Source organism: Leucopleurus acutus (genome assembly GCF_964270905.1).
Source record: "Leucopleurus acutus genome assembly, chromosome: 9".
Taxonomy (NCBI): Eukaryota; Metazoa; Chordata; class Mammalia; order Artiodactyla; family Delphinidae; genus Leucopleurus; species Leucopleurus acutus.
In genome coordinates this window covers 19,106,757-19,125,268 of record NC_139144.1, presented here as the reverse complement: position 1 = coordinate 19,125,268, position 18,512 = coordinate 19,106,757, and the positions used below count along the sequence as shown (strand labels likewise).

Below are 18,512 nucleotides of genomic sequence, written 5' to 3'. Positions count from 1 at the left end.
GCTGACCCCTTCTTCCACGCTGGGCTCTGCTCTCCGTAACAAATTCCCCAGAGGCTGTTTCGCCCCTGACCTCGTAACCCACGTTAGTAATTAGGGCGCGAGTGAGGATTCGGGTGGCCCCTGGGTGACAGCTAGTAAGATTCTTAGCCTTCCTGGTTCGGGAAAGGGAAAGAATTCGGGAGGGGTAGGATTTTTTTTTTCCCGGTAGGATAGGTGGGGGAAAGACCGCTGCCTGTGTGTCCCTCTTTTGGACTAAGGTGTCTCTGTTGCTCCATAAATAAAACGTCTCACTGCCTTCTGCGAGCGCTATAAAGGCGGCGGAACGGCTGTCCCGGGGGCATTCCGGGCCGGACTTGAGCCGAAGCAGGTGAGATCGTCGCTGAAGATGCAGCGCACCCCACCCCGCCCTGGCTTAACTCCCGGGGAGGCATCGCTGGTTGGGGATGGGACTAGTGGAGGGGGGTGGGGTGACACAGAGCCGCCGGGCAGGGGACAGTACAGCCTTCTTTCTGAGAAGCTGAGTGCGAGAAGGAAGCTAGGAAAACAGGCCGAGGGGTGAGACCTGCTCACCCGCCCAAAGTTCTGTCCCCGGAAGAGCGCGCCCGGCTGCTGGAATTTGCCTGCAGCGCGCGCGCAGCCTCGGGACCCGGGGAGCATGAACTGAGGGTTCCACGCCCGGCCCCGGGGGTTGTGCTTCTTTCCCAGGGCGCGCCTGGCGCTGCGCCCTGGGTCGGGTGCGGGGAGAGAGGGACGTTCACAGGGTCCCCCTTCCTGCCCCCTGCGCGCCGCGGGCCCCAGCCCGGGTTTGGGGAGATTTCAGGACGCGGACAGCGCCCTGGCTGCCCATCTGAGGGGACTGGGTCGGGCTCCCGCCGCCCCCCAGCGCCGGGCTCACTCTCTTATTAAAGTCCGGTTGCGCCAGGCGGCAGGTGCAGGCTCGGAACCCAGAGGTCCTCAGGGCCCCCTGCAGGCTGGAGGTGCGCGCCCGGGGGCTGCGGGCCCGGGCGCAGAGGGCGGCAGCGCGCGGACCAGGGTCTCGGGGATCGGCTCCAACAGGTGGGGCCGGCCGGGGGCGGCTAACGGGCGGTCTTCACCTCCTCTTCTCTTCCCTCGTTCCATCTCCTCCCTCCTCGTCGTCCTCCGCCTCGCAGGTCATGGCAGCGCCGGGCGGCAGGTTGGAGCCGCCGCCGCTCCCCGAGTACAGCTGCAGCTACGTGGTGTCGCGGCCGGTCTACAGCGAGCTCGCCTTCCAGCAGCAGTACGAGCGGCGCCTGCAGGAGCGCAAGACGCTGCGGGAGAGCCTGGCCAAGGGCTGCAGGTAGCAGCCGCGGCGGGCGGGGCGCGGGGCTCAGTGAAGCCGGGAATCCGGGCGCGCCGACCCGCGGGCGTGCCCGGCGGCGGAGTGTGGGATGCTGCGCCGCCCTGCAGGGTCGACCCGGCTTCGGTCAGCTCACGGACTCTGGCCTTCCCGGTGGGAGAGTGGCTCTATCATTCTCGGCCCGAATCGACCCTAGTCTCGGAAACTCATCTTTGGAGAGGGTGCGTTCGGGGAGCCGCATCTCCTTTTCCTCTCTTGAGGGCACCTGGAGTGCGCCTTGGGGTACAGAGGGTCCCTACGGCCTTCTCGTGAAGGCTAGGCTGAGGAGAGTGGGAGAGCAAGGTGCTCGATTACAGAGAGGTGATGGGTAACCCGTCACCTGACCAAGAATCCTTGAAAGCCCCAAACTCATCTAGGACGGATGCCACTCAGAGACACGAAGTGAAGGCGAGAACACGGAGCGCGTTGTGCTCCAAGCTGTCCACTGTCAGGCAGTAGGGCCCCCCGAGAAGAACCTCCATCAATCTCTAAACCCAAACGGGACACCCGTAAGTAGATATCACAAACAAAAAGGGAACTATCAGCTGCTGCTAGATTTTCTTTCTGTTAAAAAACCTTTTATTATAAAACATTTCAAACACATTCAAAAGTAGGCATAGTAGTGTAATGAACCCCCCCCCATGTTTTTACCCATCATCCAGCTTCAAAGATGATCACCTCAAAGTTAATCTTGTTTCACCACATACTTGCCCCGCTCGACTTTTTTTTTTTTAACGTAAGTCCCATATGGTGTTTCTTTTTGTTTTTTTGTTTTTTATTTTGTCTGTATATATCTTTAGGGACTCAAAAAATACAACCACAATTCCATTATCACACACAAAAATTTTAAAATTCCTTAATATAAAAAATTAAGTCGAAAATTTCAAATTGTCTCATAAATATAATTTTTAAAATAATTTATTTGAATCAGGAGTCAAATAGTGTTCACCTACTTTTAATATGTTTCTTCTTTTACCTATAGGTTGTTGAATTTTAAAAACTGGATAGCAAGGTGCAGCAAGATATAGATTCATCATGTTAAGGGTTGTAAAAACTGGCTCCAAGCTCCTATTGCCAAAATATACAGAGTTTGTTTATGTTTCTTGAAAGAAAAAGAGAAGAAGAAGAAAGTGCCTGGGTTAGAAGTCCAAAAATTAATCTCCATTTAAAGACCCTACATTGATCAATCTGGGGCTGGACCAGAAAATGGGTTCTTGCTTAGGGATATTTTCTCAGAGGATTAAGAAGGTGGGAGAGGGGAGGGAACACTTAATCCTGTGTTTTCTAGTACAGTGCATTTAAAAGGGTAAATAGAGTTCTTGGCAAAGACATGGTAAGCACTTCACTGTTAGTATTTTCCATGCAATTCCTATCCTTTTTTCTAAATAGTTAGAAACATTAGCAGAGTTCAGTTCAAAACTTTGTGATTTGCAGTGGGCTGTGACGGAGATTGGATTGGAAGTCCAGTTTTCTTGCCTTTTGACAGTTGTTCAAGAAAGAGAACCCTTGGTGTGCTGAAGACTCTCCTGCCCATCTTGGACTGGCTCCCCAAATACCGGATCAAGGAATGGCTGCTTAGTGATACCATTTCGGGATTTAGTACTGGGCTAGTGGGGACACTGCAAGGTAAGATGGTGGTGGACTAGCTCCCAAATTATGGAGAACTGCAGTCTCCAGCAGCCGTTCCTAACTCTCCCCTCGCTCCCATGGGTCTGCAACAAAGGCTTGCTCACCCTCCACAGCCTTGGTCTTTCCTCCAGAGTCTGCCCCTTAGTGGTGAGATTCCCCTGATTCTCCTCTTCCTTGGAGTTCTCTTCCGGGGAAGCCCTGCTGCTTCTTTAGCTGCATGGCTCCAACTAGAGCCCTATCACCTAAGCAGCAGCTTCCCAATTTTCCCTGATCAGAACTCACAGTAAGAAATCTGTATTACATCATGATCTATACACACATATCTCAAGTTTTGTGAAATAATATTTACCCTCACTACAGGTGATACACTCTGCTATTTTCTATTCTGTCCTATTCTATTCTGCTTATATTTTTTAAATGATGATTGTAGGCCGTTAAATTATTTTACATTGCATACATGGTCTTGACCTGCAGTTTGAAACTGACTTAAGGGAAAGGGAAGGACCTATTTTAGCCTGGACTACACGTAAGTGGCTTTTTCTCCCCTTACCTCCCCCTCCCCTTTTTAAATCCATCCCCGTATTTTAATCTTTTGGCAAAATGTCCCAACACAGGACATTTTTAAAACTGCCTTTATGCCACATTTCCATGAACATCTTGGAAATCTATTGCATGGCTGGTGCGTAGCAGTATGGGCATTCTCCTTTGTCCTCCACCCCCATCGTCTTGTTTCTGCCCTTGCCTCAACTCTACAAAGCTTCTGGACCATGAAAACAGAAATCTCATTTATTTATTATCATTTTATGGAGTATCTAGTAGGTGCCAGGCACTAGGTATTCTGACATGAATAAGATGCACCACCTGCTTTCAAGGAGCTCATAGTCCAATGAGGAGATAGATAACAGTTCAATGGAAGGACCAACTGTATAGCAGGGGTAACATTGCTTGGGAAGGGAGTGCACACAGGGGCACTCAACCCAGCCTTCGGAGACTGGGAATGGCTTCCTAGAGGAGGAGTCATCAGAGCTGTTTCCCTGAAGGGTAAGTCTCAGTTTGCCAAGTGATGGGAAGTAGGGTGGGGTAGAAATGTGTGTAGAGAGATGACTTGGAAATGGACTATTTCAGAAGTTAGTAATAGAGGTTGAGCAATGCCATGAGACAAAATTTGCCTATAGAGCTCTCAGCATTATTCAGATCAGGCCAGGGAGATTCCCACAGAGAAGGAAGATGTTCTGTGGCCCCAGTGCAGAGCCACTGCCTGGCCAACCATGTTTTCAATCACAAAGGTGGATGGGGCGGTGCGGTTCATACGTTAAATGATGCCAAGTGCTGTGTACACAGTGGACTCTAATAGCTGTGACATGGCAACGCCCTGTGGCTCCTGGGGGACAGGAACTGTCTAATTCATATTTGTTTAGCCAGTGCCTAGCATGAGACTGGCACAAAATAGGTGGCCCTGTAAACCTTTACTAAAGAGGACTGAATTGCATTCCTGATAATGAATCATCTTTATGTATGAAAAATGGTGTTTCAAGCTGTATCGCTCAAGTGTTCATAGACAAGTATCTTATAAGAATTAACTTTAGTTTTAGTTTCGTTTATTAAGCATCCTGTCCAAGGTCATGGAGCTGGTAAGTTGTGGAGCTGGGATTTGAACCCAGAGTCTAATTCCTAGGATCTTAATTTATAAACGATGCAGTTCCTCACTTTATGACTGATAACGCTTTCCAGAAACATTATCTCTATGAAGTTATCTTTGTAAGGTGAATTTCTGGGAGGTGAACGTGGTTCGTTCATATGTTCATTCATCATCATTCATTCATCGAATAACATATGTAGGCCAGCCATGGGGATTCAGTGGTTTACTGACAGGCATGGGTGGGTACTGACCTCACGGAGCTCATTTTAAGTGGGAGACAGAGGAATTAAATAAATAAGCAGATAAATAGAAAAATAATTACAGATTGTGATATCTGTTATGGTGGATTAAATAGGCTTGAATAGGGATTAATTTGGGGATGCAGTGTTTATTTTAGTTAGAATGGTCAAGGAAGGCTTCCTGAGGGCGTGAAATTTAATCAGGGTCAGGAGGATGGGAAGGAGACAGCCGTGTAAGGAGCAGAAAGAAGGGTTGTACCAGGCAAAGGTGCAAAGTCCCTGAGGTCAAAAAGAGCATAGTATTTTCAAGGGAGGAACGGGAAGAATTCCAGTGTGGGTGGAGGAGGGGGCGGGCTGGGGGGAGTGAACAGGAGGAGATAAGGTTAGACAGGGCCAGGACTAAGATGCGTAAATGAGTTACTCTCTGGGGGCCTTCTTCAATAATGCGCCCCAGGCACTTCGCTTGCTCCCTTGCCTCTCCCAAGTCCCAGCCCTGAGGATAGATGGTTCGGCTTGAAGCCAATCAAGCAGGAGATTAGAGAGAGCTGCATAGATCTGAAATAAATATATACACTGCTTGGCTGCACCCGAGATTGAACCGGCGCCCCCTGCATTGGAAGTGAGAAGTCTTAACCACTGTACCACCAGGGAAGTCCCCTGAAATGTATTTTGAAGCAGGAATCACGGGTAATATACTGATGGATTGGGACTGGCTGAGGACCAGGATTGGGATGGAAAACCAAGCATTTCCTTTTGGACATGCCACATTTGAGACGCCAAATATGGAGCTGGAGATACTAGAAGTGGGAAGGTCATTGGAGAGGTCTGGGCTAGACATAAAAGTCCAGAAAGCATCACTTTAGAGGTGATATTTAAAGGAGTGGGAATGCCTGAAACTACCTAGGGAGAAAGGGCAGATGGGGAGGAGAATGGGGCTGGAGTACTTAAAGGTCGGGGAGTTGAGGAGGGGCCACAAAGAAACATGAGGAGGTTGGGCTCAGGAAGTTAGAGAAAAAGAACAGTCTGAGGAATGTGGGGTCAGAAGCCAAGAGAGGAGTTGTTTTCTTTTCTTTCTTTCTTTTTTTTTTTAAGGATAGAGGGGTCTGTAGCATGGAATGCTCTTGGTGATGGAACACAGACAATACTTTTAAGAAGGTTTGCTGTGAAGCAGAGTAGAGAAATGGCTGTAAGCAGAGGCATAAAAGGCAAAGATAGAGTGATGGGAGGATTTATTTTTCTTTTAATATAGGAGGTACTAGAACACAGATGTGACCCAGTGGACCATGAGATCTGTGGTCCATGAGGTAGAGGAGAAACAACTAAAAGTGACAAGAAGGAGCAAGTGTAGATCGGTTCAAGGATAGAAGTGGGAGCGCTGCTCCTTAAAGATAGGTGGGATATTTTCCCTCCATTTTCAAAGGAGAAAAGACAGACAAAACTGTGCAGATGCAGAGAGATTGGAAATTTTGGTAAAAAGCCAACAGGCATCTCATGGAGTCCATGTTTTGGTTGAAGTCTAGGATTCATCTCTAAACAGTGTCTGTATAGAGAAGGGGGATGGGAAGTTTGAGGGAAGTAGGGGAAGTCTGAGTAGCTATCTCGGGGTGAGGAAGAGCACACTTCCTGAGGAAATGAAATTGGATGGCCAGGCAGTGTGGAGTTCCCATCTGGGGCTTGTGATCATGAAATTTATGTGAAACTGGCCAGCCCAAATGTAGAGAACTTCAGTTCAGTTATCCAGCTGCTTGGATCCTGGCATGGAATAGGGTGATGCTTGGGTTTGGCCAGACTGGGGCTTTACCAGAGAAGACAGGGGAAGGAGAGAGAGAGTGAAGCCAGAAGTTCAGAGTACTTGTGAAAATTCTATGGACAAGGAGGCAAGTGAACATGGGGGGCTGCCAAGGATAGTGGATCCGTTCATGGATTAGAAGCCTCCTGAGGACAAAGAAATGTTGCAGTAAGGATTCTGGAGTAGGTGAGCAGAGAGGCTAGGTGGCTGTAGGTGGAGAGCAGGAGGCTCAACGTTGAGATCTCAGAGGTGGCGCTGCAGTTTCTAGGGATGGCCAGGTCCACGATATAACCAATATAACCACTGGCTGGGCAGCTGAGGGGTAGGGAAAAACTCATCGGAGTTACTGAGAAGCCAGAAATGCTAAGGATCATGAAATCTTTTTTACTTTTATTATTAACAAAAAGTTCCCACTAGGCAGCAAGAAATCAATGCAGCCCTTTTAGTGCTTTTTTTTTTTTTTTTTTTTTGCGGTACTCGGGCCTCTCACTGCTGCGGCCTCTCCCATCACACAGCACAGGCTCCGGATGCGCAGGCCCAGCGGCCACGGCTCACGGGCCCAGCCTCTCCGCGGCACGTGGGATCCTCCCAGACCGGGGCACGAACCCGCGTCCCCTACATCAGCAGGCAGATTCTCAACCACTGTGCCATCAGGGAAGCCCCCTAGTGCTATTTTTAATCGTACCTATGGGGAACCTGCTCTCTACTTTCTATGGTTACTTTTGCCTTCTAGATGCTTCCGAATGTTTGCTAGCACCTTTATCAATACATGCCACCATCCTACTATAGGAAGGGTGCCAACACAAGAGATTCCACAGTTTAAATCAATGGCTTAGATTTCTTTACAAATTATGTAATTTCAAAATTGTTGTACCAAATTCCCTTATAATATGATTACAGTATATCTGAGTAGCAGTTGTCCTGAAATAGGATACTTTGTGAAAACTGAAAAAGCCCCCATTTTCCAGGCCTGTAAGGACTGCAGAGCCCAGTTCAGGCAAGTGGAAGTTTGAGAAAGACTTGAAAATAATACATAGACTTGAAAAAAATACAAATACTTGGAAAAAACACTCTCAACAACTGCGCCACCAGGGAAGCTCTCTTTTATTTTTTAATATTTAAAAAAAATTTTTTTTTTTTTTGCTTTTGTTTTTGCTCCTTCTTTTCTTGTCTTCCTTTTGTGGCCTCACCTTTCTACTCTATGCTCTTGGGATGACTGTTTATTGCAATTCCTTGTTGTAATTTATATATGAAAACATTTGCATCAGTAATACAGATTCTTCTAGAATGGAAACTCTCTAAGGGCAGAGACTTTGTTTTGTCCACTCCCATATTCCCCCAAACCTAGAACGGTGCCTGGCACATGGAGGGTACATAATCAATAGTTGCTGAATGAATGAATGTTTATTGTGGGAAACTAGAAAATACATATAAGGAACATGAAAAAAATATCTCTTCAACAAATGAGAAGTCTCCTTTGATCCTAGCATATAGATAACCCACTAAACCCATATTTTAGTAAATATCCTACTAGACACATAAATGCACATCTATGTAAAGGTATAAAGAAATGTGTGAGAACGGTAAGCACTAAATTCAGGATAGTGGTTGATTCCTGAGGGTGGAGGGAGGAAAGACGATGTGAATGAGAAAGACTATATAGAGAGTTTCAACTGTACTGGCAATAATTTACTTCTTAAGCTAGAGGGTAGGTACATGGGTGTTTATTATATTATAGTCTTTGCATACCTGAATTCTGTTAAATCTTTTCATATTTTTAAATGCGTACAACAAACACGTTTACTTTAACAAAAGTGGAAGCATGCATACTGATCACTATTTTGTGGGTTTTTTTTTTTTTTTTTTTGGCCGCTCTGCTCACTTGTGGGATCTTAGTTCCCTGACCAGGGATTGAACCTGGGCCATGGCAGTGAAAGTGCCAAGTCCTAACCACTGGACCACCAGGGAATTCCCTGATCACTATTTTGAATCCTGCCTTTTCTCACTTATTTCTTATATGCACTTTATTGTACTAGAGATAGGTAAATTATTAGTAGTAAATTATTTCTATGCAGCACATCAACTTCATTTCATAGAATTACAGTATAATTTAGTTAACCACTTCCCTGTTTTGAAACATTCATTCAATAAATAATTTTGGGCACTCAGAGGCTAAGATATTTAGGTTGTTGCCACTTTTTATTTTTTTTTCCTGTTATAAATGTAATCCTTTATTAATGACCCAAAGGTCAAAGGGCTTGATTTTCTCTCACTGTGAGTGAGTAAAATGTAGGGAGGTAATATAGAGTAAGATGTGCTGACTACCTAAGAAGTATTTAATCAAAAAAACCCACAGGAGAAGGAAAGGGCTATGGACTGAATGTTTGTGTGCCTCCAAAGGCACACAAGGCACACAAGATAAATTCTTATCTTGAAGCCTTAATCCCCATTGTGATAATATTTGGAGGTGGGAGCCTTTGGGAAGTAATCAGGTAGAGTCCCCTTATAAAAAGAGGAAGAGGCCAGAGCTCACTCTCTCTGTGCCATGTGAGGATACAACAAGAAGGCAGCCATCTGCAAACCAGAAAGAGGGCCCTCACCAGACACTGAAACTGCTGGTACTTTGATCCTGAACCGTGAGAAATAGATGTTTGTTGTTTAAGGCAAAAAACAAACAAAAAGCCAACACATTATTGTCTTCCACTGCCATGTACACAGAAAGGTTGAGATTTCTCCATACAGTGTGACATTCATGGACCCAGAAGCCACTTGGGATAGCCTAGCGAAGGTGTTGATCTCCTAGTGGAGAGCCTATGCTATGTACAAAGGTCAGATTTTTTCTTTGTTTGGATCTAACTTCTGTTCCCCCACAAGAAAGGAGAAAGGGCAGGCAGCAATGACTGTGTTCCTCACAGCACTGAAACACTGAATTCAGACAAACCCAGCCTGAGCCTTTGAACTGAATTGATCAAGTTTTTTTTTTTTTTTTTTTTTTTGCGGTACATGGGCCTCTCACTGTTGTGGGCTCTCCGATGGCGGAGCACAGGCTCCGGATGCGCAGGCTCAGTGGCCATGGCTCACGGGCCCAGCCGCTCCGCAGCATGTGGGATCTTCCCGGACCGGGGCACGAACCCGTGTCCCCCGCATCGGTAGGCGGACTCTCAACCACTGCGCCACCAGGGAAGCCCTTGATCAAGTTTTTAATCAACAACTGACTTGACTTTCTTTTTCCACTCACCTGATGATTGAGCTACTAATCAGTTGAGTCAGCTCCTTTGAGCAGGTGATTCGTGAGCTGCAATCATTATCCCAGCTGATTTGAATCATGTTCTGCATCCTAGCGTACTAAGGAAGTCACTCAGAATGAGCTGTAAGTTGAAGAGATCTATGAAAAGGCCTTTCTCTGTACCGTAGACATAAAGCATAACTTTTGTTTCTGAATTTGATCATTTTGGATGTACTTTCAGGCATGGCGTATGCTCTACTAGCTGCTGTTCCTCTTGGATATGGTCTCTACTCTGCTTTTTTTCCTATCCTGACATACTTTATCTTCGGAACATCAAGACACATCTCAGTTGGTAATTATAAGCATATACAATTCTATTTGTTCACATTTAACGTGTTTGGGCTATATTATGTGTGTTCTGCTTCCATATCTTTGTTAATGTTTTCTAGGGAGATAGGGCATCAGTGCTTTACCCGCTTTTCCTATTCAATGATGCAATGGTTCTTAAGTGTAAAGTGTAAGCTTTACACTTAATCCCCTTTTTTTTAATGAAGAGGAGAAAATTGAAAGAGTGTTAAAAAATTGTAGCCTACCTTCAAATCTTAGCATGTTTTGCTTTTCAAAAATGTAATACATTTGACTCTATATTTAGAAAGTGTTCTAAAATTAAAAATGACAAGGGAAAAAAATCTTCAAGAGGTCTTCAAACCTGCTGTTTTACTAGATTAACTTAGCTTTTACTAAATTATGTTCATCAAATACATATTCATTGTCTTATTAAAGAGCATACTTATTTTAAGTCACTAATACTGGAAGACTGGCAAAATCGTGCCACAACAATTTAGAAACTGAGCTTGGCTGTCCTTCTTGGTATGGCCCAAAATAGATTTATTTCCTGAACTTCCTAAAATTCGAATTTTCTTCTGCTAAAATGTTCTAGTAAATGAGTGTTTTAATGCTATTTTGCAACGTTGACATTTACACTTGAGATAACTTTTCGCCTACATCCATCTGCTGGCTAGACATGTGTACCTGGGCAATCCTTTTGAAACAAATGCAGCCATCTACTACTATATCCCCAGCCCATATCCTTATCCTTCGTTGTATTTCCCCCAGTGTCTGGCGTATTGCCTTGTCTATAAAAGGAGATCAGAATGAGGTTATTGACTAAAATAACTTTCTCACCTGGGAGAGTAGATCAGTATCAAATGCATGACGAGGTGAGGAACACAGAAGCTGATTTGTTTCTCTTTGGTGTTCTATACATTTAGACACTCCGGGTTACTGGATTTTGGTACTGAGCCCTCCCAGCTGTTAAAGCCTTCCATGATCAAAGGATAGGATCATCATCATCATGGATAAAAACATCAGTAGTGAATGGAGCAGCTGCTGAAAGAAAAGTACTTTTGAAACGTAGAATCTTACAGACTGGCATTTGATATGAAAAAATTTGTCTTGGAAAGAGAAAAAGAGAAACTCTATACGCCCTTTGCTATTTCTTTAACCTAATTTTGATCAGGTGATATTGATCAAGGTCCTTATCTCCACAGAGATCAGGACATTGGATGCTCTAGGAAATGAACTTACCTGTAATAAAAATAAGATGGAACAAGTAATGACTCAGCTAGTATGCCATTTCTGCCAGGAAACCTTTCTTGACAACTCCTCCCTCCACCCCCCCATGTCCCACCCATATACGTGAAGATCACACACAGATAGGTTAGACACCCTTCCTGTGTGCTTACAAAGCAGTCTGAAAGCTGTATTACAATGACGCACCTACATGTCTCTCTTGCTCATTTCTGGGTCATGAATGCATTGAAGCATCTACTTTTTAGCTTTTTTTTGCGAACAAACAGTATTTTCCCAATCACAGCTAATTACTTCACACATCTTTCTAATCCTACGTAGACATGTTGAGCCGAAACATTTGCAATTAATAATAATAATTTTTTAAAGTTTTTTTATGGAGGTATAGTTGATTTACAAGTGATTAATAATTATTAGTTGATAAGAGACTTTTTTTCCCCAGGACCTTTCCCAGTGGTCAGTTTAATGGTGGGATCTGTTGTTCTGAGCATGGCCCCCGACGAACACTTTCTCATGTCCAGCAGTAATGGAACTACACTGAATACCACCATGATAGACTCCGCAGCTAGAGATGCAGCAAGAGTATTGATTGCGAGTACCCTTACTCTCTTGGTTGGAATCATACAGGTAATGGGCTTACAAGGAATATACAGATTGGCATGATTTGTATTTGAAAGAATTAACTGTAGAGCATGTGGACTTAAAGATTCATTTAAAAGCAAAACAAATCAATTTACCGACCCCTCAAAGTTATTTTTTAAGTTATATTGTTTTAGGTCAGATGCTAAAATAGTCAGCAAGCCCCCACTTATTAAGGCTCACTTAATCATCAGAGACAGAAAAAAAAAAAAAAAAAAAAGGCAGAAGAACATGTGTGATTCAAATGAGAATAAGAGAAGGGAAATGTGCCAGAACCCATAAAGAGAAAAAAAATGTTCTGTTGAGCAGAGCCATGGAAACTGCAAGTCACAGAAATAAGCTACATGAATTTTTCTTTTCTTATTACATATCTAGAAATACTTAATGTTCGTACTACACATGGTTTTCAAATTTTAGAGTGGAGGAGAGAGGGCATTAAGAAATTCAGATTTCTTTCCTACAAGTATTTTTGTGTTATCGGCAGGCTACCAGAGTTTTAATTGGTGTTAAGTTTAATTCATTAATAGTTCAAAAGGGTTGATCCTTCTCCTAGGCAAACATTTAATTTTTCCTTCCTTCTTCTTGTTCTAGTTGATATTTGGAGGTTTGCAGATTGGATTCATTGTGAGGTACCTGGCAGATCCTTTGGTTGGTGGATTCACAACAGCTGCTGCCTTCCAAGTGTTGGTCTCACAGCTGAAGATTGTCCTCAATGTTTCAACCAAAAACTATAATGGAATTCTCTCCATTATCTATGTAAGTGCTGCTTCTTAATCCAGGGATGGCTCACTTTTCCTCTTGAACTTGAGTCTGGAGAGTGTACGTTCCTCCATGCCATACTTTGGGAGTCACTGAACACATTCTTCTCTGAAAGAAGCAGTAGAATCAGGGGTAACATTGAAAAAGGCAGATTTTGTAAAACATTGTTCTCAGTTGATCAAAATGGTTTCAGAAGTATCATTGCTCTTAAAAATATTAACAAAAACAAAGTGCCACAGTGAAGACTGGCCTGGGAGGCAGCAGACTTGAACCCCATTCTCAATTTTGCCTCTGCTAAGCTAAGTGACCTTGGACACATGGTGTAGGACAGTGGCTGAAAGCTCAGTTTGGATGAACGGGATTCATATCCTGACCCTATTGTTTATTATTTGCACTATTTTTTTTTTAACATCTTTATTGGAGTATAATTGCTTTACAATGGTATGTTAGTTTCATATTTGCACTATTACATGAGCAAATCACCATGCCTCAGCTTCCTTCTCCACAAAATGGAGTTGGTAGTAATATCTACCAATTAAGTTAAATAAGGATATATGAGAAGCACTTGGCCTAGGGGCTGGCATATAACAAGTACTCAAAAAAAAAAAGTGTTATTTTGAAATTATTATTTCACATCTCAAGGCTTCTTTTCTGTTTTATTTATAAAGTGAAATGATTGGAGATGTATCTCTAAAGCCCTTTTTAACTGTGAGAGTCCATAAAATGCATAATGTAAATGTCTCAGCAACTATAGACGAAGAGGAACATTAGATTCAGAGATGATTCAACATGCAAAAGAGATGCAAAAGAAGGATGTAGATCACACTAATTAGATTTGAAGAAGTTCTTGGATCTAAATGTATGTTCTATATAAAGCATGTTATCAACGCTTGAAAAATGGTGGTAATAGTAACATGATGTCACCCTAGCTTGGGGAGAATGATACAAGGCAAATACAATGTGCCAGCGTTAAGAATGAGTTTGAGTCCTTTAATGACCCATGTATTAGCTTCTAAAATGATGTAAGGCCATGCATACATATCTAAAAATTAGTGAGGTGGACAGGAATTTGCTCAGGTTCACAGCAGTGCCATAATCCCACATTACTCTGTCCATTCAACAGACATACCGAGTGCCTATTCCAGGCCAGATACTGTGCTAGGCAGTGGGACTAGGTAGAGGAGCCAGTTTAACATAGTGCTTAAGATCATAGACTTTGAACTTCAATAGACTTGAGTTGGAGTCTTGGTTCCACCACCTATGACACATGTGATTCTGGTCATGTCATATTTAACTTTTCTAAGCCTCAGTGTTCTCAGCTGTAAAATGGGAGTAATGAGAGTAGCTGCTTGTTAGCATTCTGAGGATTAAAAATGAAAATTTGTGTAAAGCACTTAGTACAATACCAGGCTCATAGTAACAATCCAGTTCATTATTGTTATTTTCATTATCATGATGATCAGACCTCATGGAACTTACTGTTCACTTCCCAAGGACCCAGCGTATTAGCAGATGTTTTTTCATTCATCATTATTTCTGTCATTGTTGATTTTTTTCCTACTAAGACCTTGGTTTGCTTTGAGACCTTCTGACTACCTTTTTCTGAGAGGCTGTCTCACTTTTGCAGTCCCTACACACCATTTTTTTTTTTTGCTTTCCTACTTTCTCTATCAACTGTTCATTCATTTATTCCTTCATTGTCATTCATTCATCTTTTCAATAAGTATTTATTGAAACCTGCCATGTGCCAGGCGCTGTTCACTCCCTGTACAAACCCACTTACTCCTGAATCCACCAAGACACTCCGACTGAGTGTGCTCGCCTCCTCGTGTGAACATCGCTAGGCCTGCATCCTCACAGATCACAGGAGGCCTAGGCCGTTGGGTGACCTGGGTCCCTGGCCACTGCTGGACTTCCACACACAGGGGACAGAAATAGTCCTTCTGGTCTCCTAGGACTATGTTTAAGATGAAGCTTGCTACAAATAACCCCACTTTCAACAGAGACCAAAGTAACCAGGAAACACTAGAACAAGGTCAAAAATAGTTTTTAAACTATTATGTGACCTATGTCCTGTTGAACATTATTCTTGAAGCCTCAGGTTAGAATGTGTTACAGAATTCTGCAAGCAATTCCTCCCAGGCCAGCCAAGTTGGATAAAGATACTTCAATCATTCTTGTGTGAGGATGAATATAAGCTTGCTCCTCTGGAAAAAAAAAAAAAGAATCAGCAGGTCTGGAAATAATTGCATAAGGGTTGAATGAGCCACTCAGTACCTGAACAGAGAATTCTGCTTATGATATTACCAGTTGCGATTATTCGTGAAAGAATCCTTCAACACATGCAGGGCAGCTGTGGATTCCTCCAGGAAAGACTGTAAGATTGTTGTAAGATGCTGTCCCTGGAATGTAGTTAACATCCCTTTTGTTATAAGCTTGTGCTCTGGATCGCCTGCCTGCTCCTTCCTCCAAAAAAAAAAAGGAAATAATGAATACAAGTAATGGGAGGAGGAAATATTGGGAAAGAAAGAAAAATAGAAACTTGTTTACAAATGCCAGAGATGCTGGGTACAAGAGACAGAAAGGAAAATTGTCAGAATTCAGAACTAGTAATACTCAAGCTACCAGGTAACTACTCAATCATGTAAGTAAATCACACAGTCCATTTCCAAGTGGTTATGTCTTCCTACCGTTCACTCTGAATGGTTTGTCTCAATAGACAAGGGAAGGCTTTCTGCTTGCTGACTAAATTGACGTTACCTCCCCATTTCTTCCCCTAATGAGGAGGAAAACCACATGGAAAAGTTCTGCCCAGATGGTGGGAGTTTTGAAAGCTACCACTAAGCTCGATCAGATTCATTACTTCGAATCTATTTCAGTATGTAAAAATGAAGCCATTATAAAAGGAAAGTAACATTTTAAGGGTTGATCTTATATATGCAACAGAAGTTCTGGTAGGAGGAAATGCCTGACAGCAAGGGCTGATTATGAGGGATTTGTTATATTCATAGAGATAAGATGAATTAAAATAAATTTGGCACCAAAAGTTAACCAGTGAATTTCCTCATATGTAATATCAGGTATAATTTTTAACTTAAGTCTTCATATACCCAGAAGGAAGAAATTCTGTAAATGAAATGGTTCTAAAATTCTCCAAGCATGGTAGGAAATATAGTAAAATATTACCCATTCTGAAAAGTTTCATTATCTTGATTTGAACTGGTCAGAATACTAGGCTGAAATATGGAATCATAAGTATATCCATATTTTAAACACATTTGAGTAAGTATTTTAATAGTAAACTAAATTAGAATTACTTTACAGTGCTTTCGTAAAGTCTCATTTCTATATCTTTGAGTACAATCTGACTACTTCAGTTTCGATGGGTGAATTTTATTTCCACATAGATTAAGCTTTCTATTGTAGAACTTTTCATAAGAGATTCCGAATAAAATCAACTATACTCCAGTATAAAATAAAAATTAAAAAAAAAGATTCTGAATAACTACTCAGTATAGGTAATTAATATATTCATATGCCTTGTTTGATGCAATTGTGTAATATAAACTGATTTTGGTTTTTGCAACTCATATTACATTTTTAATACACCACAGGTGCTTTTTCTTCGAAGGTCTAAGTGACTCTCATAGATTACATGACAATCCTGTAGTGATCACTTTTGTAAGGTGAAAGTTTTTAGCATCAGGATAGGTATTCTGATTGTTCTTAAGTTTGAATATTTCCGTCTTGCATTGAGAGTAAACCTTTATTGTATAGACAATTAATTGAGGTATTATATCTAGCTCATGAATTAATCAGGGTCATCATCAGAAAATTGATTATGTAAAGGGCCAGACAGCAATACCTTCAAGACTCTGAGCTGTTTGTATAGGGCTCTTTACTGCTATGGTAAATGCCTTAAATTCTTGAGTTGTTGTGTCCGCTTGTGGTAGTAGTTTTTTTTGGTTTTTTTTTTGTTTTTCCTTTTTCACCCTGCTATCACTTGCATCATCTTGTTACTATCAATGTATCTGCCTCTAGCAATTTTTACTGACTCTGGAAAGCAGACAAAGTAAATGTGCTAGTATTGTGTTTAAAGCAAGGGCAAAAATAGTCAGTGAAAGTCCAAGAGGCTTCCTACAAGTCAGATTCTCGAACTCTTGTTCAAGCACTTGGTGGCATGTATTTTGCTTGCACAGTAGCTTCTCCTCTCATTCCCTTACTCCTGAATGTTTTCCAAAGCGGTGGAGGTTGCTGGCAAGATGACTCGTACATTACTCAGTGAGCACTATACATAACTGTTACCAGATTGTTGTTATAATTATTTTAAGTAATATTTTATCTTCATATAAAAATATATCTATAAAAGGACTCATTCAAAGAAAGGTAACCTTCACTGGGAGATTAGTCGTCTTGAAGAATTGAGGAATACCTTCTAAAGTCATGCCTTCTACAGGACTGAAGTTCCTATAACAAAGATATTAGTGTTCTCCTCCGGGATTCTTCCTTGCTAATCTCCCTTGATTCCCAGAAACCTCCTGTTTACAAAACAAAACTAGTTTTTCTTGACCTGTCTTGTCTGTCCACTTGGAAAGAGTTAGTTTTATTTAAGTCACCTTAGTTCAAGTTTGAACTAAGTACCAAATTAATTTCCAAAAATTTATACTTGACCTATATATCAATTCAATAGCTTTTCTTTGCCATAAAGAATGGATCAGTCTGTATGTATCTACATATGAAGAATTTTAGGGATTTTTATTCTCACCTGTATCATTCAGGTTTAGTGAAGAGCTTTACCTAAAATATTGGTTAACTGGGACTTTTGGTTTATCAGTTTTTAATCTCAATAATACATATCAACATGGTGAAAATTAGGTCACTTAATAGCACCTGTAAAACCACTTAAGGTATAAACTTTTAAAGCTTTTCTGCAAGCAAAAGACAGGATATAATGATATACTGTCTTTTAAAAGATCTCATTCTTATTGTAAAAAATACAGATAAGCAAAAATAAGAAAGCAGAAATCACCCTTACTTTTACCACTTCAAGTTAACCATCATTAATAACTTGGTATATGTATTGCAAAGATTGGATGTCGGCGGTCTGTATATTAACCAACACATTTTTATAATTTTACATGAAATTCTTAAGTGCTCTTTGATGATGATATGATTTTTCCTATGGGAACTATATAAAAACATTTTTTTTTACAGACTCTAATTGAGATTTTTCAAAATATTGGTAACACTAATCTTGCTGATTTCATTGCTGGATTACTCACCATTATCATCTGTATGGCAGTTAAGGAATTAAATGATCGATTTAAACACAAAATCCCAGTCCCTATTCCTATAGAAGTGATTGTGGTAAGTAGAATGTGTAATTAGAAAATTCAGCATTAATTAGTTTGATAAGAAAGGAATTGTTAAAACAAATGGACTTTTTTTTTTTAACCTCTTTTGTTTTATTTCAGACAATAATAGCTACTGCCATTTCATATGGAGTTGACCTGGAAAAAAACTATAACGCTGGCATTGTTAAGTCCATCCCAAGTGGGTGAGTATGGAGTTCCTCTTAGGCAATACTAATATATTGTCAGTACTTTCTGTTTAAATGAAACTTAAGCTTCATTTCATTGGTCTTA

At 41.8% G+C, this 18,512-nt stretch overlaps 1 protein-coding gene across 1 annotated transcript in view; it reads left to right on the top strand.

Annotated features, from left to right (window-relative positions):
- Window positions 1-290: 290 nt before the first annotated feature.
- Window positions 291-18,512, top strand: part of SLC26A4 (solute carrier family 26 member 4) — a 49,808-nt gene continuing 31,586 nt past the window's right edge. Inside the window, exons 1-8 of the mRNA XM_082846908.1 lie at window positions 291-367; window positions 1,152-1,318; window positions 2,844-2,983; window positions 10,121-10,231; window positions 11,912-12,096; window positions 12,700-12,864; window positions 18,082-18,234; window positions 18,342-18,424. Coding sequence (XP_082703034.1) covers window positions 1,155-1,318; window positions 2,844-2,983; window positions 10,121-10,231; window positions 11,912-12,096; window positions 12,700-12,864; window positions 18,082-18,234; window positions 18,342-18,424 — 1,001 coding nt within the window. The 5' untranslated portion in view covers window positions 291-367; window positions 1,152-1,154. The remainder of the gene's footprint in view (window positions 368-1,151; window positions 1,319-2,843; window positions 2,984-10,120; window positions 10,232-11,911; window positions 12,097-12,699; window positions 12,865-18,081; window positions 18,235-18,341; window positions 18,425-18,512) is intronic.